The sequence below is a fragment of the Macrotis lagotis genome, chromosome 2 (assembly GCF_037893015.1).
Source record: "Macrotis lagotis isolate mMagLag1 chromosome 2, bilby.v1.9.chrom.fasta, whole genome shotgun sequence".
Taxonomy (NCBI): domain Eukaryota; kingdom Metazoa; phylum Chordata; class Mammalia; order Peramelemorphia; family Peramelidae; genus Macrotis; species Macrotis lagotis.
Genome location: NC_133659.1, coordinates 319,720,434 through 319,746,658, shown reverse-complemented (window position 1 = coordinate 319,746,658; position 26,225 = coordinate 319,720,434). Strand labels below are relative to the sequence as shown.

Here is a 26,225-nt window from a genome sequence, read left to right as displayed (position 1 = left end):
TGTATGTATGTATGTATGTATGTATGTATGTATATATGTACATATACTTTTTTGGGTGGCACACTGGATAGAAGATTCATCAGGATTCATCTGATCCAAGCCTCCCCTTCCATGGGGTCCCAGAAAAAGATAAATGACTTCTCTAAGGTCAACAAACACTTTTTTAAAAAATGTATACTTTTGGGGTGGCTAAGTGGTGCAGTGGATACAGCACCAGCCCTGGAGTCAGGAGGACCTGAGCTCAAATTCAACCACAGACATTTAATAATTATCTAGCTGTGTGGCCTTGGGCAAGTCATTTAACTCCATTGCCTTGCAAAAACTATGCATATATATATATATATATATTTATATATATGTGTGTGTGTGTGTGTATATGTATGTGTGTGTACTTTTAACACCTTTAAGTATTAGTCATTTTGTGTATGAGGAATTAGGACGTAGGAATTATTAAAAGAAAGAAAACCATGGGATAGGAAGGAGAAGCATAAAAGAAATTTTAATTTTAAATTTACCACTAAAAAGGAAAACTTAATCAATATTACCTTCTATAGCACTCTAAATTCTTTCTAATCTGTTAATGTCCAATTTGTCTAGGTATTTGTGGCTACAAACACATTTGCTTCTATTTTAAAACTTAACATCATTCCTATATGTTGGCTTCCTTATTTTTTCCGGTTGAATACCTAGGTAGTCAGTACTCCATCTAATTAACATAGCAGCTTGATCTAGTGACTAGCGATCCAGGAAGAATCTAAGACCTGCCTCTGATATGTACTGGCTGGAGCATTCTAAAGCCTTAAACCCTCAGTGTTCTGGGCCAATGTAATCAAACATGATGCCTAAGGGCCCAAAGCACCTGTAAAACTTTGCAGTGAAGCTTGAATCATATTAAAATATATCAGCAATCATTGTTTGCAAGGTTTCGAGTTTTACTTTTTTCTCCCTCCCCCTCCCCCTGACAGAGAGCAATCCATCTTAGACCATATATGTATAATTATGCTAAACACAGATGCATGTTAGTTAGTAAGTATTAACTGGTAAGTCCTCTGATTCCAAATCCAGAGCTCTTTCTACTGTAACATATTTCCTCTCCATTTATGAAATCCTATCTCCTTTCCTGGAATATTTCTTGGGAGCTCTACAAAGTCACAAGAACCTACTTATTTAATCAACCTTCTCCTTTCAACCTTGTTGGCTCATTGAGAAGGGTGGAAAGATTTCCAATTCATTTTAATTTTTTTAATAATTTTTTTTAAGTACACCTTCCTCCTGAAATTTGAACCTCTGCATTAGGGTTCCCATATCCAGATTGGAGTGGGGGCTACAAAAATCACTAGCCCAAATTAGTTAGATGTTACAAAAAAAACAAACAACCACAAGAGCTGACCTTTGACCTAAGGATAGTTCCTGACTTGGTTTCCAAGTAAGATCCATAAAATACTGATTCCAGTCCCAGTCTTGGCAATCAATACTACCTCTTCTTTCTTTTTCCATCTGTGCAGAGTAAGCTTAATTATGCCCTGCTCTTCTCTCATACCCACTTAGAAGAAACAAGGCTTGCTCTATCTAGCCTGAGGTTAGAGGAGTAACCTTGGAGTCAGGAAGACCTGGGTTCAAGCTTTGTTTTGTTTTGTTTTGTTTTGCAGGGCAATAGGGTTAAATGACTTGCCTAAGGTCATACAGCTAAGTAATTATTAAGTGTTTAATGCTGGATTTGAACTCAGGTCCGCCTGACTCCAGGGCTGGTGCTCTATCTACTGCACCACCTAGTTGTCAAGGATTCAAGTTTTGCTTCTTTGTGACTAAAGGCAAGTAACTCAACCTTTCAGTGCAGGACAACTGATTAAGACTTATTCATGATAGTGACTGATCGGCTTTGAGGAAGGGATCATCCACACTAGGAGTTCTGCATACTAATAGAATTACATGTCTGCATATGTGTGTACACACATGTTTGTATGTAATAGAGATTTATATCAAAGATATATATATATATATATATATATATATATATATATATATATACCCATAGGTATATGCATATTTATGTTAGGGACAGAAATAATTATAAGATTAACTTGTTCAAGATCCTGGCATTTTTCTCTAAGATACTTTTTTTTTTGCAAGGCAAATGGGGTTAAGTGGCTTGCCCAAGGCCACACAGCTAGGTCATTATTAAGTGTCTGAGACCAAATTTGAACCCAGGTACTCCTGACTCCAGGGCCAGTGCTTTATCCACTGCACCACCTAGCCGCCCTGCTAAGATATTTTTTAAAAGCATGTCATACATTCAAACATATATGCATACACATGTGTGATACAGTGGTTTAGTGGACAGATAAATGACCTCAGGGTCACAAATACAATAGAAAAAAGTTATAATGGACAAATATAATAAGCATATTTAGTTTATTTATGATTTAATTTATATATTTATATATTCAAATATACATAGATGGATCTTGACATAGATATACTATATATAGAGAGAGACTCATGTGTATATCTTTATAAACATAGAGTGGGGGAAGAAAAGGAAACAGGGACAGGCAAAGAGAGGAAGAGAGAAACAGACAGACAGAAACAAACAGAAACACACAGAGAAAGAGTGTCAGACAGGGAGAAAGAGAGGGAGAAAGACAGAAAGAGGGAGACAGAGAAAGAGAGACAGAGAGGAGAAAGACAGAGAGGATGGGGGCAGAGGAAACAGAGAGGGAGGGAAGGAGAGACAGAGAGACAGAGAAGATGAGTAAGGACTGAATTTGTGATTTCATTACAATAAAAAACTGCCTCTCCCAATGCAGGTGAGTGCCTTCTCTATGTCTTGTAGCCTTAGAGAGTTCTCCAGGGTTCCACACCCAGTCTCGGATGTGTCAGAAGTGAAAATTGCGGTTTTCCTAGTTCTATTTCTCTATCCACTACACCTCTTTGTGTATATGTGTGTGCGTGTGTGCGTGTGTGTGTATGTGTGTGTATATGTGGCTCTTCTGTCACATAGCAACAAGCACATACAACAAGCACATACAATATGCTGTAATTTCCCCTCTTTTGGTCTCAGTTTCCCCATCTGTAAAATGTGGAAGTGTTGGGAGCCAGGGTCTCTAAGCTGTTTGACACAGGCTGGACTCCCACATGGAAGTTGGATAAAATGGTTTCTAGGATCCCCACTCCCATCCCAGCTCTGAATAACAAGATAATGACAGATAACTTGGTGACAGGTGAGGTAAGGGGAAAGAATGACTGCTAGTAAATGGGAAGATTAGGAAAGGTTTCCAGGAAAAGACTTGCACCTAAGTTGAGTCACGAAGGGGAGGTAGTGTGAAAGATACTGGGGTCCTGGAAGTCATAGATTCTGGCTAGTCTGGGTCATACATTTGCATCGAACTGCGAGCTTTGGGGAGGCCAGATTGTCTTTTCTCTAAATTTTGTCTCTCTCTCCCAAGGCCTGGTTCAGGGAGTGCTCTGCATACTCTTAAGAACTGAAGAATCTGTTGACATGGCACAGGGTTGATGCTTAATCAAGATGGATTTAAATTTAAAAAAAAAAAGGAGGGGGGAGACATGAAGGTGAAGGGCCTTTGAAACTTGAGCACGGAAAGTTCAGTCTTGAATTTGTGGAAGGAGAGATGCCTTCTGTTTTTCTTCACCTCCTCCCTGGCCCTTCCTCATCTGTTAATTAATACTTTGAAACTCAACAGATAGTGTTCTATTTCATACAGCATAACAACCAAGGGTCAGCAGTTTCTCCTTAGACCAACAGTTTGCTTCAGTTGACAAAACTGATAGCAGTTTCATCATGAGGTGTGTTGAATTTCCATGAGATACAGTGGAAAGGACTGAATTTGAGTCCAAGGCCCTGAGTTCAAATTCTGATCCTGCTACTTGTTACCTATGGGACTTACCCTTTCTAGAACTGTTTGCCTCTCTATAAAATGAGGGAGATGGACTCTTTTGGTGGTTTCTCTTTAACCAGGCCACGTTTGCACACTACCTCCCCTTCATGACTCAACTTAGGTGTAAGTCTTTTCCTGGAAACCTTTCCTAATCTTCCCATTTACTAGCAGTCATTCTTTCCCCTTACCTCACTTGTCACCAAATTATCTGTCATTATCTTGTTATTCAGAGGGGGGAGGGATCCTAGAAACCATTTTATTCAACTTTCACATTTTACAGATGAGGAAACTGAGACCAAGAGCGGGGAAATTACTTGCCCAAGCTTCTAGATTCAAACTCAGTATCTCATATTCCAAATACAGAGCTCTTTTTACAGTGCCAATTATTTCATTTATATTTTTGCTATATTTTTCACTCTACTTCACTGAAATATTATATTACACTTTATTTTCCTATAGCATGTAAGCCTCTTAAAAGCATAGACTATTTTTTGTTTTTTATCTGTGTATCTCTACCACTCAGGGAAATACTATGAACAATTGGTTTTTTTTTTCCTGTGGGGAGGGGAGGGGCTCACTATCTGATTTTATTGGTTTGCAAAAAAAAAGAAAAGAAAACCAATTCCCTCCATGCCTATCACTGTCTTATACTATTAGAACCCCCCTTTCTTCTTCCCTCTCTCTCTTTTCCCTTTCTCTTCTCCCCCTTTCTCTCTTCCTCTCCCCCTCTATGTCCCTTGCTTACTTTCTTTTTCTTTCTTTCTTCTCTTTCTCCTCCTCGCCTCTCTTTCCTCTTTCTATCTTTCTCCCTTTCTCTGTCTCTCCTCTCTGTCAATCTCTCCTTTCCCCCCCCAGCCCTTTTCTTCCTTTCTCATGGATCCCTTTTGAAGTCTGATGAACTTGATAGATCCTTCTCAAAATAATGCTTCTAAATGCATTAAAAACACACAAGGTTAAGGAAACCAATTATAATGAAATGTACTTATCCAAATTTTGAAGCAAAACAAACCCTACCAAGTTCATAGTCCCCAGGTGGAGAACCTTTGTCACAGCAGCACTCCCCAAGTTTTTTGGTCTTAGCACTCCCTCATTCTCTTAAAAATTATTAATGAATCCCTTTCTCCCTCTAATAGCTTTTGTTGTTGTGAGTTAGTTCTATTGATATTTACTATATTGGAAATTTAAAATCTTAGTATTACTGGGAAAATCATTTTAACCCTATAGGCTCCCTGAAGGGATCTATTTGAGAACTGCTGTTTTAGATGGTTTTCTGGGGAAATAAGGTAAAGTGAATTATCCGGGATCACACTGCTTGAGAAGTAGGAATTGATCCCAAATTTTTCTGTACCAGCCTGCTCTCTCTCACTGTTATCTCTTATATTTTAAACACTTGTTTGAATGAATTGAATTGAAGACTATCATTTTAAAGAAATCAGCTGTAGAGTAGAGTCAACTATTCTAGATGTTGCTTTGGGTTGCATCTTGGCTGTTTCCCATGTTGTAGGACAAAGCATCTTTTTGTTTGTGGTTGTTTAATTGTTTCAATTATGCCCAACTCTTTGTGATTCCATTGTGTGGATTTTTCTTGCCAAGGATACAGGAGTGGTTTGCCATTTCCTTCTTCAGTTCATTGTATAGATGAGGAACTATGACGATCAGGCTTAAATGACTTAGGATCATATATCTAGACCAGATTTGAACTCAGGAAGAGGGGTCTTCCTGATTCCAAGGCCAGTGTTCTATCTACTGTGTCACCTAGCTTCTCATGAGTGAGGGGATGTGTTCCATTTGGTAGAAAGACTAGGAAAATATGGGCAAAATGCCCACAAGGCTTACATTCTATAGGAAAATAGAGTGAAATATAATATTTCAGTGAAACAGAGTGAAAAATATAGTGGAAATATAAATGAGAAAAGGGAGAGTAACCTTTCAAGCAAAGAGATATTGGTCAAAGGTAGGAGAGAAAAGGAAATTTTAGGAGCATGTTTATAATAGAGAGACTGTGAAGGAAGTCAGGAAAAGAGTTCTTACTTTCTTTCTACATTTTTTTGTATGATGTAATGGGGATTAAGTGACTTGTCCAGGGTCACACAGTCAGTAAGTGCTAGTCTCTGAAGCTAGATTTGAACTCAGCTTCTCCTGATTCTAGGGCCAGTGCTCTATCCACTGTGCCAACTAGCTGCTCTAAATGAGGAATTCCTAATCACTTTTTTGTCATCAATTCCTTTGGATGGTTGATGAGGCTTATGAATAATTTTTGTACATGAATAAGATATATAGGATTATTATTGAAATCTAGTTATCAAATTTTTTAAAAGTTCATAAATCCCAGATTAAGAATTTCTAGACTGGGGCGGCTAGGTGGTGAAGTGGATAGAGCACTGGCCCTGGAGTCAGGAGGACCTGAGTTCAAATCCAGCCTCAGACACTTAATAATTACCTAGCTGTGTGGCCTTGGGCAAGCCACTTAACCCCATTGCCTTGCAAAAACCTAAAAAATAAAAATAAAAATAAAAAAAAAGAATTTCTAGACTGAAGTATTTCTCTCTGACTTTCTTTTCATATGGACTAAAACATTGGGGCAGCTGGGTAGTATAGTGGATAGAGTACCAGCCCTGGAATCAGGAAGAACTGAGATCAAATATGGCATCAGACATTTATTATGTGTACTTCTCTGAGTAAGTCACTTTACCCTGTTTATCTCAGTTTCCTCATCTGTCGAAATGAGCTGGGGAAGGAAATAGCAAACTATTCCAGTATCTCTGCTGAGAAAACCCCAAATGGGGCCAGGAAGAGTCAGACATGACTGAACAATAACAAAAACTGATTGCTTAGTTGGGAATGTAAATATTCCAGACTCCACTTTGGAAGTATGGGATTCATCGCTCTCTGTAATGATTTGTCTTCCTTTAGTCAACACTAGCCCTAAAAGTCATTTTGGGAAATATACTTAGCTATCTATTTTCAGAGTTCAAGGCTACAGGAAAGATAGTGTGACCTAGTAGAAAAAATAGTGCAGATGTGACAACCAGGATTCAAACCCTGGAAAGTTCTGATACCTATTGATGGTACAACTGTGGACAGAACAGTTAACTTGCCTAAACCTCAGTTTCCTCATCTGCAAAATGGGGAAGTATCTATGTCACAGGTTATGGGGAGGAGAAAACAATTTTTATTTTTGTCTATGTCCCTGTTTTTTCCTCCTTCTCAGACATCCATCAGAGATGGCTCTCAAGAGATCAGTCTGTCCCTTATAAGTGGGACTTGGTTGTAGAGAGAGGATCCTGCGAAGGGACTGCCTCCAAAAGTACTGTAACAAAGCTCCCAAATGGAGAGAAATCTTCTGCAGGTAGAAGCTCCTTAGGGGCATCTTGAGGAATCTCCACTTCAGGGAAAGAAGTCTTTTTTATTATCAGCTCACCCTCTATCTTCCTGAGGATGGAGAAATAACATAGATGACAGAAAGTGATGAAGTATTTGTCTCTTTTTAGGTTAAGCAGTATTCTTAAGTTGAACTTGCCAATTCATACAGGCACACACACAAAAAGAAGTAACGGTGTTCCAGTTAACTTAGTTCCTCTAACTTTGACCCCTACCCCATTCCCACTGTCTCATATTCTAGGGTTAAACTGAATCGTCTATGGGAATGTGTTCCATTATCAGGTCTCAGGATCCCTAGATTATTTTGAGTCTTCTGATGTCTCCAGAACGCTGAGAAGAATTTGTTCATTGGTGGTGGTGATAGTGGTGGGGTTCCAAGAAGAAGCTGGGCTTTTATGCAGGATTTTGGACTATATGACTTTCTTGCAACCCTAAATCTATGATAGATACTCTTCTAGAATGGGAAAAATTGGTCATGCCTACTAACCTATTTTACCTTCTTCTTTTTTTTAAGTATTTAGAGCTTCGTTTTAATAAGTATATTCGCCTCTGTGGAACCATTCTATTCATTGTTCAAACAGTAAGTAGTTCTCCAATGTCCTTTTTATACTTTTGCAATGTAATGTGTTTTATTAAAATATCTATGGAAAGTGGATGTCTTTCATTAAGGAGCTTCTGAATGGACCTACAAAAGTTGAAAGTGAAAAGGAAAACGGAAAAAGAGGGAGCAGGTTAGAAAGAGGAGCGAGGATAAGGATACTCCTGTCAGAGCAGAGAATTGAAAACAGAGATTTTGTGAGTTCAGAAAATGTTCCAAGTTCAAATCGTACTTACTAGCTATTTACTAACTTTGTAATACTAGGCAATTCATATAACTTCTCTGTGCCTCAGTTTCTTCAGGATGATAAAAGCATCTACCTCCTAGGGTTTGTACAAGAAGAAAATGAGATTGTATTTGTAAAATATGTGGTAAATCTTAAAGCACTATATAAATGCTATTTATAATGATAATTATTATTGTTATCACAATGAAAATTATTCCCAAACTGAATTATTTAGATTAATATGTAGACCTGTCACTTATTTGGGGTAATTTCTTAAATTGAAAAATATACCTGGCCCAATTTCTTAAATTAAAAAAAATGATACTAATAACTTAATTCATATGGCAAAGATATTTGAGGAGTTTGCTGGAAATGCTCAAGAATTACTGATGACTCCCCATCTGTAATTCTTGAAAGATTGCAAAGCATTTTCCTCAATGCACTCCTGTGGGGTTCAGCTAAGTAGTGAATACACAAAGGATTTGACTTATAATGTCTAATACATGCAGACTCCCACCATGGGAACAGCAGTCACCACTATAGAACCAGATACAACTCTGACCGCTAGATTCATATCAATCTAGATTTGGAACCGCTGGAGACCTTAGAGGTTATGGAGTTATACGCCCTCATTTTGACAGATGAGGAAACTGAGGCCTGAAGAGGAATAGTAACTTCATAAAGCCATACAGCTGGTAAATGAGAGAGGCAAGATTTGAACCTACATTCTCCTGACCCCTGGTCTAGAACTCAGTTCTTGACACTATAAGATCATAGGATTATGGCTTTAAAGCTGGAAAGGTATCTTATAAGTCTTCTTGTTCAGCTACCTTAATTTGCATTTGAGGAAAGGAAACTGAAGTTTGGAGGAGTTAAATGAATTTGAAATGAAAACAAAATGGTAACAATGAAAAATAAAATGGCAAAGTTGTGAATCCAGATTTGAATCCAGATCCCTGATGCCCAAACTCAACATTCTTGATTTTTAAAAAAATATTTAATTTTTTCTAGTTCCATTTAAAGCTAATTTTTGATATTCATTTTTAAAAATTTTGAGTTCTAAATTTTCTCCCTCCTTTTCTCCCTTTCCCCTTCCCTGATATATAAGTAGAGTCCCTACTATATAAATAAAATATATTTCCATATTAGTCATCCAATATCCTTTCTGTTGTTCTTTCACTTCTATTATTTAGGTCCTGTATATTTATGGTTAATATGTCCATTTTAGAGATGAGGACACTGGGTTATACAGTAGGGGGACATGACTTGCCCAGGGTCATATAGCTACTGGGAAACTGAGAAGGGCTCTGGATTCAGGTCTTGATTCCCTTTTCTATTCATTGGGATAATCTGGTGAGAATCAAGTGTCAGAAAGAGCAAGTAAAAAACAACAATGGATCTTTTACAAAAGTTCATCATTTTCTCCATGATGAGAGACTGAAAAAGAGGTGCATGCATCAAATGGTAGCTTTCCAAAAAAGTTATTGTCTTTAATAAAAGAAATACACATGCTTACTCAACTGAAAACTAGTATTTAATTTGAGAGGGCATTAAAAAATCACACATTGGTGAGCTTCCCTTCAAAGCCAAGCATTTCCAAAAAAACAATTTAGGAATGTACCAGGGAAGTTGGCTCAACCTATAGTCAAACACTTGGGAAAGTAGGTCACTGTGAAGCTGGGGATACTAATTGTTACCTGAAGTGTTTGGGGTTACTGATGTGGCAAAGGGCCTCGCTGACTCATCAGGTTCAACACTCCTTCCATTATGGATAAGGGTTTAGTCAGTCTTTGAAGAGTGAACCAATGGGAAAAGGCTTTTCTTTTTCATTTTCACATTTGAAAGCCATGTAGACCTTTGCCATGGTGGCTTGAATGATATCTGGGTCAAACTTGTATTCCAATTCTCTAGGAAGTAGGAGAAGAATATAAAGGGAGCAAAAGGAAACTGGTCATGCTACTTGACTTGAGTTGCTGAGCGAAGTTTATAGCTAAAATATGCAGTTAATGATTCCAACGGGCCCTGACAATATGGCCCTTCCTTAAGCCATTCTTTGAAATGTTCATAAAAATGATTGATTAGGAATGAGGGGCTCTAATTTCCCCCAAAGAAAATTCTCAAACATACTTATGGCTTTCTCTGTTACACACACACACACACACACACACACACGGAATTGCAATTTTATTTTAAAGAAGAGTCAAGGGCAGTTACATGGTGCAGTAGATAGAGTACTGACTCTGGAGTCAGGAGGACCTAAGTTCGAATCCACCCTAGCTAGCTATGACTTAATCCCAATGCCTCTTGCAATTAAATATTAATAATAATGATGATGTCAAGTTATTAGATTCCAAGTTATTAGATGGTAGTTCCAAAAGAGAAATAAAAGCTATGTTTCACAGAGTGGGAAATCTCCCTAACTGAGGCATCTGACCATTTAGTGATTAAGGCAGGTAGGAAATTGGAAGGGCAGAATGCCAAAGCTGGAAGGTATCTCAGGGGTCATTAAATCCATCCCCTAGCTGAATAGGCTTTCTCTTTACTTCATGTCCAGGAGGCAGGGTGGGACAGATGAGAAGACCTGAGTTCCAGTCCCACCTTTGATAATTGTTAACCTGTTACTTTGGGACACATCCCTCTCAGGAGCTCAGTTTTCTCATGTGTAAAATGAGGTCAAAATGAAGCAGATCCTATTCAGCTCTATGTCTGTAATTCTATGCTTGTCCAGCTTCCATGTGAAGATCTCCTTCAATGGAGAGCTCCTTTCTTTGAAAGTTTGTCCCACTGTTGGACAGCTCCAAGGATTAGACAATTCTGCCTCTGACACTTTGAATTTTTTGCCCTAAATCAGTTCTCTGGTTGCAAGATGACCAAGTTCAACCCCCCCCCCCCTTTTTCATGAGAACCCTTCAAATACTTGAATTTCACTATCCCCGTCTCTATGACCCTCAGTCCAGGAGCGAGATTTCTTCTCAAGGCTAAATATTCTCTGGCCCTTTGTCATCCACTAATGACCTCTTCAGCGTCTTCCAAATTCTCACTGACTCCAGTTTTTCATTGTCTTTGTTGTATGCCTAGAATTAAAAAATGAATGGTCTGGGTGTGATCATCCTTGGAGATTCCTGAACTGTTCAACAAATATTTCTTGAGGCCTTAAATGCATTAAAGACTGTATTTAAAATTCTAAGAATACAGTTTGGTCCCTCCCCTAATGAAGCTTATAGTCTAATAGGAGTTGAAAGATGTGTACATAAATATTAGCAATAATTCGATAGCAAAGGTGAAATGTTCAGAACTGGCAACAGTTCATTTGATCCAATTGCTGGACACTATCCACTGTAAGTATAAATATGAGTTAATATGCATAAAGTGTTTTGTAAACTTGAAAGTACTATTTAGATTCTAGGCATCATTATTATTTTTATTAATAGCTAAAAGTTCTAAAATATAATAGAAAGAAACGGTCAGAGAGTGGAAAAATAACTGATAGTCAGCCATAAATAAGGTTGAAACGCTGCAGGGGACAGGTTCCTCCCAATGGGTTCTGACCCAAATGGAGGGAAGAGGGAAACGGGAATTCTGAAAGCTCTTTGTGAAGCTGATGGGAGAAGTCAAGACCACCCAGGAGGAGCAAGTAAAAATGTTTGGATAAAAGGAATTTCAGTGTTTATTCATTAATCAGTTATTGATGACCATACATTTTATTTGTAAAGTTGATTCGATATACAGTCATCAAAGCATGAAAATTTATTACTGGGTTTGTACAATAAGCCCATTTGTTCTGAAGACAGATCCAGGTATGTTGGAGGGCACAAGGAGGAATGGACATATTTTCCCCATTCACGAAATATAGTTAAATAATAGAAAGAGTTATCAATGAAGTTGAACAATAAAGACTTTAATAATAAAATTAATATACTGTTAAGCTGTATTATTTCAGTTTTCATATTCTGGTTTCCCTTTTCTAGATTCTGTACACTGGAATTGTTATTTATGCCCCGGCTCTCGCTTTGAATCAAGGTAAATTGTTTTAAGGTAATTTTTAAACAGTGAACAGTAGTATTTGTGCTTATCTTTGGATGAATCTTTGGGGGAATGAGGAGATTTGATGTAGATGAGCTTTTTGATCACTGGATCAAAGGCTCTTAGATACAAGAGATCTTAGAAGTCAGCTAAATCAACTCCTCATTTTACAATTAAGGAAACTGAAACCCAGAGAGGTTAAGTAAATTGACCAAAGTCTCAGAGATAATAAGTGGCTCGGTCAGAATTTGAACTCAATTCCTTTGATGCTCCCCCTCCCCATATCCAGTCTTTTCTTTCCAGTTCACAAATTTCATAAGAGAGAAACAGGAAAAGTTTCTTTCCCTTACACAAGAATAAGGTAACTATCTTTATGTGGGAACCAAACCTTATAGAATCTGAGAGTCTTTGAGCTTGAAGAGGTGTTAAATTTCATAGGAAATCAGAAATCTCCATTTCCTAATACTTTTTATTTTTAATTAATTTCTTTTTCCAGAGATTATGATAGTTTACAGTGTTCATTTTTGCAAAGTTTTCTCCTTCCCACCTTTTCTCCCCCTACCCCAAGGTAGCTGGTAATTTGAAATAGATTCATAATACTTTTTTATGTTTTGAGTTTTTTTTTGGCAAGGCAGTTGGTGGTTAAAGACTTGCCATGGCCCCACAGCTAGTAAGTAGCAAGAGACTGGGCATGACATTTTTTTTTTTTTATAAAAAGTGTATGTTCACTTTTTTTGAGCAAAAAGGCTAAGAAGCAAGTTATACATATTATTTTTAAAATCTGTCTTGGTTGTCCATATGTCCCACTCAACTTCCATCTATTTTCTTCCCTGTGTTTTATTTATTCATTTATCGCTACAATGACCCAATTCCAGAACTTTCTATGTCATGGATTCAATCACTTTGACACAGGATTGTCATTTTGACCTGCTTCATTTCTGTTCTGACTGAGTTCATTGATTACTCCTTAGGTAACTTGGTGTCCCCTCCCAATTCATTATATTGAAGCTGATTTGCTAAGCCCACTAATATTTAGAACTCTCAAACTGAAGAGATTTGTTAGTCTCAGTCTCCCAGTTATGAGGGCACCTGGGATTATAAACGAATGTGTGTCATCGCACTCAGTCTGGGAGCAATTTATTTGGGAAAGAAAAGGATCATGGCAGTCTCAAATTGAAATATTATTTTATTTTTCCAATTTCATACAATAGTAGCTTTTCAGCAGTCATCCATTTGCAAATTTATGAGTTCCACATTTTTCTATCACCCTCTTTTCCCTCCCCATGGTGGTGAACAGTCTGGCAAAAGTTGTAAATGTAAATCTGTGTTTAACATTTATATATTAGTCATATTATGAAAGAGGAATTGAACTAAGGGGGAAGGAAAAACCATGAGAAAGAAAGGAAAAACACAAAAGAGCTTTTAAAAAAATAAACATGGTAAGCATTGTTCTTCATTCATTTTTATCTTTGAATGTGGATAGGATTGTCCATAACAGGTCTCTCAGGGTTGTCCTTGATTTCTGAACTGCTGAGAAGAATTGCATCATCCATCATAGCAGATCATCTCACAATATTGTTGTTAATGTGTACAGTGTTCTTTTGGTTCTGCTCACTTCACTCAACATCCGTTCCAGCATTTCTTTCCTTGCATCTCTAATGCTCCACAAATCATGATTTCTTTTAGAACAATAGTACTCTGTAACATTCATATACCATAACTTGTTTAGTCATTCCCCAATTGATGAGCACTCCTTTAATTTCTAATTTGCCAGTACAAAAAGAGCTGCTTTAAATATTTTTGAACATGTAAGACTTTCTTATTTTTTATGATTTCTTTGGGATATAGACCTAGTATTGGTATTACTGAATCAAAGGCTATGATCAATTTTATTGCTCTTTGAGTATAGTTCCATCTAACACTCCAGAATAGCTTAATCTGTTCACAGCTTTCCTCATCCTCTCCAACATTAATCATTTCCCATTTTTTTGTCATCATAGCCAATCTGATAGGTGTGAGGTGGTACCTCAGAGATGTTTTAATTTGCATTTCTCTAATCAATAATGATTTGGAACATTTTTTCATTATGACTAAGTGGTTTTAATTTCTTCTAATTGGAGGATGACTTGTCTTAAACCTTTAATAGAAATGAGATTAAAGAAGATGGCATCTTTTGTTATCTCATCAAAGATTTAAAACTGGAGTAAAAGGGCCTGGACTTTACGTTTGGAAGATCAGCATGAAATTCAGGAGACCAATCTGAAAATAAGGGCATCAGCATTTTGCTCCTCACTCCTTAGTGGGGCAGTCCATAATCTCTGTGCTTATCTTAATAATAGACATGCTAATGTTTATCCCACAGTGCTGATAAACTCTTAGAATCATACTTTGGACTTGAACTTTATTGATTTTTGCCATATATATGCACACATATATAATAATAATAATGCTAGTTATCAGATAGCATGAGATGCACTTTGGACTCATCATAAGATTGTGTCTCTGATATCCACTATTCTATTTAGAAAGCTCAGGATTCTTTTAACACCAACATTGTCACAGAATGACATTGGCTTATTTCACATTTCATGAATGGATCTATTAGTAATTAGAAGCAATTTTTATAAATTACCTTATTTGCTTCTGTTTTAAAGAAATTAAATTTTAATCTTCATTTAGGAAATGAAAATCTAGGAACATTAGTTTTCATTCATTAAAATACCTGATTTTTTATTCTTAAAAGTGTCTTAGTCTCTGCATGGAATTAAATTAAATCATGAAGGAGAGGAGGAAGCACCTCCTCTATGTTATAAACACATAATATCCCATTTGATCTCAGAAATCCTGGGAGATAGGTGCTCTTATTAACCCAGGCTGTCTTTTTCTAAATCCAATGCTCCTTCCATGCCCATACTGCCTTGAAGAAAGGGGGGTTGGTGTGAGGATTTCAGCCACAAAAGTGGGTATATGTTCCTTCCTACTAGCTTCTACTAGTGGCTTCCTGTTAGTGAGATCATGTACAATTCCCCTAAGTCTCATCTGTAAAAGGGGAAGGGGCACCTAGGTAGCAAAGTGGATAGTACACCGGATCTGGAGTCAAAAAGACGCCTTAAAAATTGGCTATGTTACCCTGAGCAAGTCATGTCACCCTATTTGACTCAATTTCCTCATCTGTAAAATGATCTGGAAAAGGAAATGGCAAACCACTGCAATATTTTTGCAAGAAAATCCTAAATAGGGTCACAGGGATGAAAATGACTGAAACAACAACAAAATGAGGATAATAATTCTTTTTTTTAATTTTTAATTTTTAATTATTAGATTTTTGCAAGGCAAATGGAGTTAAGTGGCTTGCCCAAGGCTACACAGCTAGGTCATTATTAAGTGTCTGAGGCCAAATTTAAACTCAGGTACTCCTGACTCCAGGGCCAGTGCTCTATCCATTGTGCCACCTAGCCACCCCTAATAATTCTTATAGTACTTATACTCACTGGGAATTTATGACTCAAATGAAATGTTTTAAGTAAAGTGTTTTACAAACTTTGTAGTTGTGTAAAAATGTCAGCTACAATTATTATTATTATTATTATTATTATTATTATTATTATTATTATTACTTATAACTGTTCCTTTCGTCATTGGTCCTCAGACATCAACTCGGTGATAACATTTTTCCAATCATTTAACTGTGACCCTTTAGCAGTTAGGTGTCTCAGATGGGGGAGAAGTCTAGATCCAGAGTCAGGAACACCAGATTCTATGTTAGATACTTTCTAGTCCTGTGATCCTGGGCAAGTCACTTATCTTCAGTCTGCCTCAGTTTCCTCATCTGTAATATGGAAATAATAATAGCACTTATCTCCTAATGAAATAACATATGTTAAGTGTTTTTGTTGCTTTAAAGTATTATATACAAACTGCTCATTTTTATGATTGTTATTATTTTTATTGCCAGACTTCTCTAATCCCCCTCCAATCCTGGTTTGCTAAAAGGGCATTCATTATTCTCAGCACTTCTGTAACCCAAGTCCATTCATGATGCCTTTGTTAAGTAATGGAAGGAGAGAGAACACACTTTCCTAATTTCTATCCTTTCTAAACATCTTTTATCTGACATTACACCATTGACACTGACCTCTTTGTTTATAGGAAAAGGAAATGTGTTTCATTCATTCTCTTCTTTCAGGCTTATTCTTATCCTCTCTATATATCCTCAAGATTCAACGCTGTGTAAAAGACAGAATGCTGCACTGGGAATCAGGAAGAACTGGGTTTAAATGTTATCCGATAATCTTACTAGCTGAGTGACTATGGGAAAATCCATTCATTTCTTCAGTCATGACATTTGACTTCAGCCTTCTCTATAGTCTAAAGTCCCAGTGACCTCTAAAACTCTACTATGGTTTATGTCTCCTGTCTATCCATATGTTAGAATCATAAAGCCACAGGATAACAGAACAAAAAAGGACCTCAGAACACTTTTGCCTCAGTTCTTTCATTGTGCAGATGACATAACTAAATTAGATTTTTTTTTATTTAAAAAAATTTTTTTTAAGTTTTTGCAAGGCAAATGGTAGGTTAAGTGACTTGCCCAAGGCCACACAGCTAGGTAATTATTAAGTGTCCGAGGCCAGATTTGAACTCAGGTCCTCCTGACTCCAGGGCCAGTGCTCTATCCACTGTGCCACCTAGCTGCCCCAAAACTAGATTGTTTTGAACTGGAAGGTATTAGAGAAGTAATTAGAAGAGGCTATCTGTTAAACCCAATCTGCCTCACAAGCTGAATCATAGGATATATTGTTGGATGAGGTATTAGAGGAGTAATTAGAAGATGGTATCTCTCTCACAAGTAGGATTTAATGATGGGTGAATTTGGAGTTAGGTTATTAGAGAAGTAGAAGATGCTATCTGTTAAAGTCAATCTGTCTCACAAGAAGAATCATAGAATTTAGTTGGGTGAGGTGTTAGAGAAGGAGTCAGAAGATGATATCTATTAAAATCAATCTGTCTCACAAGCAAAATCATAGAATTTTGAGTTAGGTAAAGGTATTAGAGAAGTGACTAGAAGGAGATATCTGTTATGCCCAATCTGCCTCACAAGCAGAATCACAGGATTTAGTGTTTGGTGAGACTTTAGAAGTATGGTATTGTGGAATGAGTTTAAATTATGTGACCTGGAGTTAATCATGTAGAGATTCATTTTCTTTCTCTATAGAATGTGGATCTTGCGGCAGATGATCTCTCAGGACCTGTCCGGCTCTAAATTCTTTGATCTGGGAGCTCACCTAATCCAAACCTTTTTTTTTTAAGGCAATGGGGTTAAGTGACTTGAACAAGGTCACACCACTAGGCAATTATTCAGTGTCTGAGGTCAGATTTGAACTCGGGTTCCTCCTGACTCCAGGGCTGGTGCTCTATCCACTGCACCACCTAGCTGCCCTCTAATCCAAACCTTTCAAAAAAGAAAACGGAGACTCGGAGAGATATAGCTTTGCCCAAGCTCACACAGCATTTAGACTCGATTCTTAGACTCAAATTGAATACTCGCTGTACTGTGGCTATGTTGGTTTTATGACAAAACTTTCTGAAGTTTAGAATGTAACTTTCAGGAGGCTATGGCATCATGCCATTTCATGAGGATGCATTTATTTGTTTTTCCTGTGTTTGCAGTCACTGGATTCGATCTGTGGGGTGCAGTTGTTGCCACTGGGGTGGTCTGTACTTTCTACTGTACAATGGTATGTTCATTTCTTGTTGGCTTTGCACAATTTAAATTTCCAGTAGCCAGGCACTCTTCCTTTAATGGATTGTCCATATTTCTTTAATGAAAACAAAAGGAGGGTCAAGTCAGAATTATTCAGGGGAAAAATTTTATTTCTTCCTCAGTTTTGTTGGATTCCTTGGCAGTAATAGAAGGGGCAGAGTGGAGGAGAGTCGGTCTAGGGGATGAAATAAAGAAGACTTGGGAATTCTCAGGAAGAAATCTTGAATACAGTGCTATGTTCTGAGCAGATGGGGGAATGTGGTAGGAAGAATGCTGGATTCCTAGTCAGGAAAGTGGAGTTCAAATCCAAGCTCCACCCTTTATCAACTATTTAATCTTGAGCATTAAAACACTTACAATAATTTAAGTGGGTCTCAGTTTCCTCACTTTTAAAACAAGGGGGGGATAGAATAAATAACGTCCTTCCAGGTCTAAATCCATGATTCTCCAAATGAATTTTCTGCCAATCTATGATCTTGTCATCAGAAGAATAATGTTCCAAATGTACTTTTTCCCAATGAAGGGTGGTCTCAAAGCTGTTGTCTGGACAGATGTCTTCCAAGTTGGCATCATGGTGGCAGGATTTTCATCGGTGATCATACAGTCTACTCTGGTTCAAGGTGGGATCAATAAAATTGTAAATGATTCCTATCATGGAGGAAGACTGAACTTCTGGGAGTAAGTTTCCATTTATCCTTTTTAATATATGATTTGTTATTTGATCAATAAGCATAATAAATTTTCAGTAGAAACAGTAGCATTTAAAATAGTAGTGAGGGGGGCAGCTAGGTGGCACAGTGGAGAGAGCACCGGCCCTGGAATCAGGAGTACCTGAGTTCAAATCTGCCCTCAGACACTTAATAATTACCCAGCTGTGTGGCCTTGGGCAAGCCACTTAACCCCATTGCCTTGCAAAAAAACCTAAAGTAAATAAAATAAAATAAAGTAAAATAGTAGTGAGGCTGGTATGAAAATAGTAAGATAGTGAATAAACATTTAAGGCTGATATTCTATACTTTGGGGTTGATCTTACATTATTATACTAGAAAGAATCCTGTTCTTAGAATCAGGAAAGAGAGCTATGCTCAAATCCCACTTCTGTTATTTATTAGCTGAAAGACTGTGGGCAAATTACTTAATCTCTCTGATACCCAGTTTCCTTATTCTGTGATAAGGGGACATTATCAGTTGTTAGTAGACTAAAAGATGCAGCTTGGCATAATGGTTAGGAGTCTGACCTTGGAGGCAGCAAGGTGTGGGTTCAAGTCTTTTGTGTGTGTGTGTGTGTGTGTGTGTGTGTGTGTGTGTGTGTGTGTGTGTGTGAAAGTATTAGCTGGGTGATCCTTGCCAAGTCATTCAGACTTGAAATTTCTCACAACTCCTAAAAATGATAAATATTGGGGCACAGAAAGTGCATCATGAGAGACTGAACCCTCAATGGGAAAACCTCTAGTCATAACTCCATGGTCATAGTTCAAAAGAAATTCCTTATTCTTTGAACTGATAAGTGAGTTTAACAGGTATGGCCCACTGCTTATCATTCAAGGAATTCTGAACTTTACATCATCATTTTGTCTACATCAGAGTGTTATGTATGGCCTGCTAGACAGTTTCTTTCATTGATGAGGAGAGTAGAATGCTCAAGGGGTCTCCAGGATAGGAATGATGTGGAGCCCTCTCAAATCTATCTGGAGCTAATTTAATAGGTTTCTATGGTACTTTTATAATTGCACCAGATAGTGTACACTCCCAGATTGATTTTTATCATATAAATATCCAATTAAATATAACTTGCTTCCCCTAGATGATTAGGGCACTCGGAAGACAGGTCTGATTAAGCTGTGTCAGACAATTTTAGTCTTAGAGCAACAAGAGTATTGGGAAACTACAGGGTGTTAAAAGAATAATTTTAACATCTTAGCATAGTATTTGCAATATTGCTCTAATATACTACTTGTAGATTCTGTAATAAGATAGAAATATGATCCTGTTTCAGATTAGCAGTGCCAGGCAATGTTGCAACAGTGGAAAGAATAGGACAGTTTCCAATGATAACATTTTATACATCATTCCTTACAGACATTGAATATACCAGTATAGATGATAGATTTCTGGACATTGAGATTTGTTGCTATGAGTCAAGTCCATCTCTCTGTGATTCCATTTGGACTTTTTTGGGCAAAGATATTGGAGTTTGCCATTTCTTCCTTCAGCTTATTTTTCCAGATGAGGAAACTGATACAAACAGGATTGAGTGACTTGCCCAGTGATCCAGCTAGTAAGTCCCTGAGGTCAAATTTGAACTCAAGTCTTCCTGACTCTAAACCCTGCACTCTATCCACTGTGCCACCTGGCTGCCCCTGGATGTTTGCCTCTATGGCAAGATGAGATAAAATAACATAGGAATGTTGAACAAGGAAAAGCAATAATATGTTAAAAGTATTTTAAAGTGAATATTCCAAATATATTCCAAAAGTTAATATTCCAAAATAACAATTAGTACACTGTTGCAAGAATTTTCAGGTTCAGACTAGCGCAAATAAACCATCACAGGTTACAGAGAGGTTCACTGCAGTTTAGTTAACCATTCAATGGTGTTGCACAAATCATCAGTAGATGATGGACTGTCCGATATCTGTCTAATAATCCTACAGATTGTGTGTGTGTGTGGTCTTTGGAGTTACATGAATCAGAGTTTGGATAAAAATCAAGTTGAGTAGTCTTGGGTTAGATCAGGTTGGGCAGGTCAAAAGATGGTACATTTTGTAGAAAAGACAGGGGATGCTAAAAATATTACAAAGACTTTTATCAAAATTATTTATCCCAGATCAAAGAAAATGGTATGTTTCTTATTGGCCAGCGAATTAACATCTATTAAATCACTAAGGCACATTTTTAGATGGGAAAAAGAAATGGGAGTGACTTCTTGGAACTATTCAAAGGTTTTGTTTTGGTTTGTAATTATAAAGTGATGGGGGAAGGGGATGTGTTACATGGAAAAAAGAAATATAATATAATATAATGAATAGCAAATATGGCACCAAATGGAGTCATTATATTCCCCTAAAATTGACTTTCAATGACATTCTTTTCTTGATTTCTCTCCTCAAGTATTTTAAAGGTCTCCACCCCAGAATTAATATTTCCTTTCTTTTTAAATGAAAAAAGGGCAGCTCACAGCTCAATTGCTTCAGTATTTGAGGGGAAGGCAAAGATCTTAAGATCAGAGTTATTCTTTGTTTAAAGTTTAATTTCTATCCTTAATCAATTTCATTTAGGAAGACCTTTTGTCCTCGACTAATTGGTCACCATTCCAAGAAGAGAAAAGGGGAGAAGCTTAAAGACTTTTTAAACTAGAGAAATATTACTTCTTAATGTTTTCAGTTGAACTAAAAGGTTTTTTAAAAATATGTTTTTATTATTCTGTACCACTCTGTTTTTTTGAAAAGCTAAATAAATATATGAATGGTTAGAATCACAATATACTTGACTTGGAGGGAACTTTAGAGATTATTTAATACTCTGCCATCAAATGTGTGGGCTGCAGGTGGTACAATACTTTCTATTTTGGATTCACCCAGATTAAAATATAATTGAGAGTAAAGACTAACAGACTGCCTTCTGTGGGGGGTGGGGGAAGGGAAGCAAAATTAGGGGAAAAATTGTAAAACTCAAAATAAATAAAATCTTTAAAAAAAATAAAAGAAAAAAATGTAATCGGGAGTAAAGACTAATAGACTCTTCTGCAGGGGGTGGGGGGAGGGAAGCAAGATTAGGGCAAAAATTTTAAACTCAAAATAAATAAAATCTTTCTTAAAAATGTAATTGGGAAACATCTAATAAAATAAGTTTCTAAAAATGTACATATATTTAATAGAAATAGCACATACATGGTTAGTGAATTGCATAGGCAATTATTATTTTTATTATACTATGTTATGGAAATGCTTATTTTATTCCATAAAATTAAAGGAAAAAAAAACTTGAGCAGTTCTACATTTCAAAACTAAGTCAATTTGTAGAGATCCCTATAAACAAATTAATGGTGCCCCATTTATATAGAATTTGATACCCCTGATTTAATCAATAGCATCCTTTTATGGAGTAGGAAAACTGAAAAGCATTGGCATTCATAAGTATCTACACAAAAACTTGAACATTAAAGAAGCAATATTTTATTCCAACAACCTCAATTGTGAATTATTTCAACAGTGTTGCTATTTGTGTATGACAGACTGACATTCTCTTCTATTCTTTTCCATTTAGTTTCAATCCAAACCCTTTGCAAAGACATACTTTTTGGACAATTATCATCGGCGGAACCTTCACGTGGACCACTATTTATGGCGTTAACCAATCCCAAGTACAGCGGTACATTTCTTGCAAAAACAGATTCCATGCAAAAATGTAAGAAATTTTAGTACACATATTAATACTCTTTAAATATCCTTCAGATTATAACTTTTTATATTATTATTTTATATAACAACAGTGATGATAAAGCTAATGACAAGAGGCAGCTTAGTGTAGGCAGTGATTCCATATATATGTAAATATATATGTATATATCTATTCTTTCTCTTTCTCTCTCTCCATCTAGATAGATATTATATAATTATATAATTATTGTGGTCCTAAGAATCCCTTTCAATTACATCCACAAAAAGTGTTGTGAACCTCTGGATTAATCTGATCTTCTCCCCCTCACATTTTTTTTAGATTTATTAAACGCTTGCAATAATTATTAGATAATTTTTGCTCCCAAATCTCCAAATCAAAATTTATTTCATATAATTATAAAATATTTTATTCTATCTTTAAATTTGAAAATTTATATAATTGCTACATGACCACCAAAATTATTATCTTCCTGATCATGACCAATCACTTTATAAACAAATCTATCCTGTCTCAAACGTGAATATACTTCTTGTCACAGTGGATAGAGTGCCAGACCTGGAGTGAGACTTCAATTTCTGTCTTAAAATTTGACCTTATTCACTAACTGGGTGACCTTGGATAAATCCTCCAAGCCTATTTGCCTTAATTTTCTCATCTGTAAAATGGACTGGAGAGGGGCGGCTAGGTGGTGCAGTGGATAAAGCACCGGCTCTGGAGTCAGGAGTACCTGGGTTCAAATCCGGTCTCAGACACTTAATAATTACCTAGCTGTGTGGCCTTGGGCAAGCCACTTAACCCCATTTTGCCTTACAAAAACCTAAAAAAAAAATGGACTGGAGAAGGAAATGACAAACCACTCCAGCATCTCTACCAAGAAAATCTCAAATGGTGTTATGAAGTTTGGAATATGAGAGAAATGACTGAATATAAATATTTTTAGCCGAAACCCTTTGGGCCTTTGTGTGAATTAATATAAAACCCTCCCCAACAATTTTATCAATTGATTTAGAAATGTTTATAAAACTTAACAATTGAACCAGTCTTTCACTGAGAGGAGGGGTTCATTACATTAGGTAATGTGAGGAAATGGCACACTAAGACAAAAAGAATCTTCCTCATTGACCTGCCTTGGACCTTAGAAATATAGTCTTCATGTTTGGGTATTTCATGAGTTCTTTATTAAAATGCAAATATCCCTAGGAGGGGCAACGGATTAAACTATTGTGGTGCATTAACACCTTGGCATAAATGAATGTGAAAGGTAGTCTATCTTAGTGGTTAGTGAACTGCCTAGGCATTAGCACCTGCTTCCAGGCAGATTTTATTTTATTTTATTTTATTTCAATCTGCACACATTGATTTTCTCTCCTGCCTAACTCTCCTCACCTTTAAAAAAAAAAACACCTTCAAACAAGTCTACATAGCCAAACAAAACAAATTTCTGTGCTGGCCATATCCAAACATATAGATTTAATTCTGATTCCATCACCTTTCTGTCAGAAGTGTATAGATACTTCATTATCACTCCTTTAGAACCAAAAACTCATTTTCCCCACTAAAAGATTAGATCCTCCAGATGTAGAGAATGGAAAGGTCCTGTGGTCCTAGAGAGTGTGCAATTTTGGTTTGCAACCTTCCACCATGATGTAAACATGAGTTGCTCTGATAATATAATGATGGTAATTATATGCATAGCCTACAATAATAATAATAAACCACTTCTCCATGGTATTAATGTAAATAAAACTAGGAGATAAAAGTTAATTGGAAAGATGGGTTGAATTGTGAAGAAGGGTGAGAGGACATCACAAAAAAGTCAAGGGATAAATTCTGGATTGATTGTGGGCAACTGGACCATGGTTCAGACTTTGCTTTAGAGGAAAGGTAAAACCAAAAGGCAACATTGAACTAAAGGATAAAGATGAGAAAAAATAATGTGTTCATTAACAGCGGATCCCCTCTGACTTAGTTTAGCAAGCTATGAACAGAAGAAATGAGAAATAGATGTAATTTATAATTATATCATTTGCATGCTTTATAATGATAAATTAATATATTACTTAATGACATGTCATAATAGTATTATTATAAAGGAAAGGTATTGATTTATGTAATCACCATGTCCTATGAAGTTTGTGTGATCCATTGTTACAGGCAAATGTTTATAGTAAAGAGATCATTAATGTTTGTCCTTCATTTTTGAAGAAGACCACGATTTCAGGGAGGTGATGCCATGACAAGCATGTGAATTGGATTGGAGTGAGGGTGGTGGTGCTGTGCTAAATCACCAGCCTCATTTTCTCCTCCAGAGCCATCTGGGTCCAGTGACCAGATATGAATCAGGAAGACTGTAGATAGCCCTAGAAGTGAGACAATCAGGGTTAAGTGACTCACCCAAGGTCACACAGTTAGACTCCAAGGCCAATGCTTTATCCACCCTGCCACCTAGCAGGTCAAACTACACTGATTAGCAAACTCTTACTGTTTTGTTAAATTGACAGATGTCACATCCATGGGCAATATAAATTACGACTAAAAACTCCCTTAGAAAATGTTACAGTGTAGTATAGTGGAATATTATGACTTGGAAAACTATTTTTTGTCCATTATCTCCTTCCAATTTCATCTCTAAGTGGGTTTGGATCAACCTCTTCATATCATAAATGAAGAACATGAGGCCTAAGAAGTGTTAAATTAAGAGTATTAAGTGACTTTTGCAAGGTTTTATATTATATATATATATATATATAGGAATAAATAATACAATAGAAATAAAAGCTAGCATTTATATAGTGTTTTAAGGTTGGCAAATATTTTACTAATATTATCTCATTTGATCTTCATAACAATTCTGGAATTTAGGCATTGTAATTCTCCCCCTCCCCCAATAACAATGAGGAAACTGAGACAGAGTTTAAACAATTTACTCAGCATTACACAGCTAAGTCAGTATCTGAGTCTGAATTTGAATACAGGTCTTTCTGACTCCAGACTTAGGGCTCCATCCTCTGTGCTATCTAGCTGTAATTTGTTTGTAAAATTCTTTGAATGTAAATGATTGATTTATTAACCATTTGTTTATTCCATTTAGGTCTCTTTACATAAATCTCATAGGACTCTGGGCAATTCTTGCCTGTGCAGTATTGTGTGGGCTCGCCCTTTACTCAAGATACCATGACTGTGATCCTTGGACAGCAAAGAAAGTATCAGCCCTAGACCAGGTTCAGTACTGTCATTTTCTTATTACTTCCTTAGATGAACTAACCAAGGATTATAAAATGATCTTTCATTTTATTTTATTTTTTTTTAGGGTTTTGCAAGGCAAACGAGGTTAAGTGGCTTGCCCAAGGCCACACAGCTAGGTGATTATTAAGTGTCTGAGGCTGGATTTGAACCCAGGTACTTCTGACTCCAGGGCTGGTACTTTATCCACTACGCCACCTAGCTGCCCCTTTTCATTTTATTTTTACAAATTAACAAAACTAACCAATATCCAATAGAGCATGGTAGAACAGAAAAAGGATTGTGGTGAGTCTGCTAATCTTTCTTATATTCAGCCTATTATTATTATTATTTTTTTTTAGATTTTTCAAGGCAATGGGGTTAGGCAATTATTAAGTGTCTGAGGCCGGATTTGAACTTAGGTACTCTTGACTCCAAGGCCAGTGCTCTATCCACTGCGCCACCTAGCCACCCTGCAGCCTATTTTTCTTGATCTACTTTGAGAACTTCTGCATAGTGAACACATAAGAGATGGACACACTAGAAACTCACTTTCATAAACTCCTAGAAAAAATTTGGCAAATTTATATTGTAGATATTCTAGTGGTATGAAGAACCCTAAATCCAAAATTAAGATGTAGAAATGTGGGGTGGCTAGGTGGCGCAGTGGATAGAGCACCAGACCTGGAGTCACAAGTACCTGGGTTCAAATCT

The 26,225-nt window shown here is 36.7% G+C and overlaps 1 protein-coding gene across 1 annotated transcript in view; it reads left to right on the top strand.

The window, feature by feature from the left end:
* Window positions 1–26,225, top strand: part of LOC141515262 (sodium-coupled monocarboxylate transporter 1-like) — a 44,574-nt gene that overhangs the window by 1,435 nt on the left and 16,914 nt on the right. The window contains exons 2-7 of the mRNA XM_074226687.1: window positions 7,792–7,857; window positions 12,070–12,121; window positions 17,795–17,862; window positions 18,412–18,566; window positions 22,155–22,295; window positions 25,381–25,510. Coding sequence (XP_074082788.1) covers window positions 7,792–7,857; window positions 12,070–12,121; window positions 17,795–17,862; window positions 18,412–18,566; window positions 22,155–22,295; window positions 25,381–25,510 — 612 coding nt within the window. The remainder of the gene's footprint in view (window positions 1–7,791; window positions 7,858–12,069; window positions 12,122–17,794; window positions 17,863–18,411; window positions 18,567–22,154; window positions 22,296–25,380; window positions 25,511–26,225) is intronic.